This window comes from Austrofundulus limnaeus, unplaced genomic scaffold, assembly GCF_001266775.1.
Source record: "Austrofundulus limnaeus strain Quisiro unplaced genomic scaffold, Austrofundulus_limnaeus-1.0 Scaffold76, whole genome shotgun sequence".
Lineage (NCBI taxonomy): Eukaryota > Metazoa > Chordata > Actinopteri > Cyprinodontiformes > Rivulidae > Austrofundulus > Austrofundulus limnaeus.
The window spans coordinates 242,644-244,065 of NW_013952478.1; the positions used below are offsets into that span (position 1 = coordinate 242,644).

Below are 1,422 nucleotides of genomic sequence, written 5' to 3' on the forward strand. Positions count from 1 at the left end.
AAAATAAACTTTTAACATAAAAAATTAATAAATAAAAATAAGGCTGTTATAATACAAAACAAGCGCAAATTTTAAAATATTGTCAAGTGGATTCACAATTTCAAGCCTAAACTTAGAAAGATTTATGAATGACACTATCATAGCATAAGTAAACAGGCTTTCATTTATAAATTATGAACACACAATTAAAATCCCCCCACAAACCAAAATTGTTACTTTTCCATTGTTTTAAAATACATTATGTAACGAACAAACACATTTTTAATATAATCTTACCTGTAAAACAGAGTGCCCCACTGGACTGTTTTCAGAAACRTCTGCCTCATATGAGGATTTTTCAAATTTGGGGGCGTTGTCATTTGCGTCGGTCACGACCACTCGAAGCAAAGCACTGTTGTAGCGCTGAGGGTTCCCTCCATCCACTGCCTTGATGGTGAGGTCATAAGAATCCTTTAACTCTCGATCTAGATTACCAAGGACAATAAGCTGAGGGAGTTTCACTCCCCTGTCATCAGCCACTTGTAAATTAAATAGGGTTGCTGCATCTGGCCCTGCAGTCAGCGCATAGTCAGCCACGCCGTTCCTCTCAGAGTCCCTGTCTGTAGCAAGAGGTATGGAGAATAATGCCCCCATGATTGTGTTTTCAGGCACCGAGATGATGAGCACAGAAGAGGGAAATTGCGGTGTGTTGTCATTGATGTCCTGCACTTCAATCCGTCCTTCAATAAGTCGTGGGCTCTGGTTTTGTATCAGATCTGTAACTGAAACTTCAAATTCCAAGTAGCAGGGTTTGCCCTTAGCCAGGGACCGACAGTCCCTCAGGGTCTCTCTGTCGATTGGAATCTCTGTGGTGAAAATYTCCCCCGTTTTCCCATCGACACGGAGATAAGGGGCGCCCACCTCCAGCTTGTAGAGGTGACCCGAATCCGGCAGTCCCTGGTCTGCTGCCAGGCTACCAATAAGAGTGTTGGGGGGCTGCTCCTCCTGGACTCGGTAGAGGATGCTGCCTTCAGCAGAGCCACAGTGAAGCACCACYACCCAAAACAGTACTGCTCGTAAAGTCAGTTCCATTAGGTCCTCAGAAGATCTGCCTGTAATGACAAAAGGAATTCAGGTCAAGAATATGATGATGATTCATTTTAAAAGTCACTCTTCATCATTCCCCTATAACCTCTTTTCTCAACTGTAGAAAGTCCCGTAGAAATGTAATTACATATTTCATTTGAAAAAGAAAATTATACAGCCCACATCAGCAACTCTTACAGTGCAGAGATTAATATTTAGTCAGTGGGAAAATAAGGGGAGAAAAAAAATCATTATGTTGTGGTTTGTGTGCTGTACAGTTGTAAAATTATTTATTTTTGCAAACTTTTTTTTCTTCTCAAAACCAAAAAAAAATAAAAAATAAAAAAATAAAAAAAT

At 40.3% G+C, this 1,422-nt stretch overlaps 1 protein-coding gene across 1 annotated transcript in view; it reads right to left on the minus strand.

Moving 5' to 3' along the window:
• The window catches only part of pcdh1a (protocadherin 1a), a 101,379-nt gene that overhangs the window by 86,533 nt on the left and 13,424 nt on the right, over positions 1–1,422 (minus strand). Inside the window, 1 exon segment of the mRNA XM_014011011.1 lies at positions 277–1,091. Coding sequence (XP_013866465.1) covers positions 277–1,071 — 795 coding nt within the window. The 5' untranslated portion in view covers positions 1,072–1,091.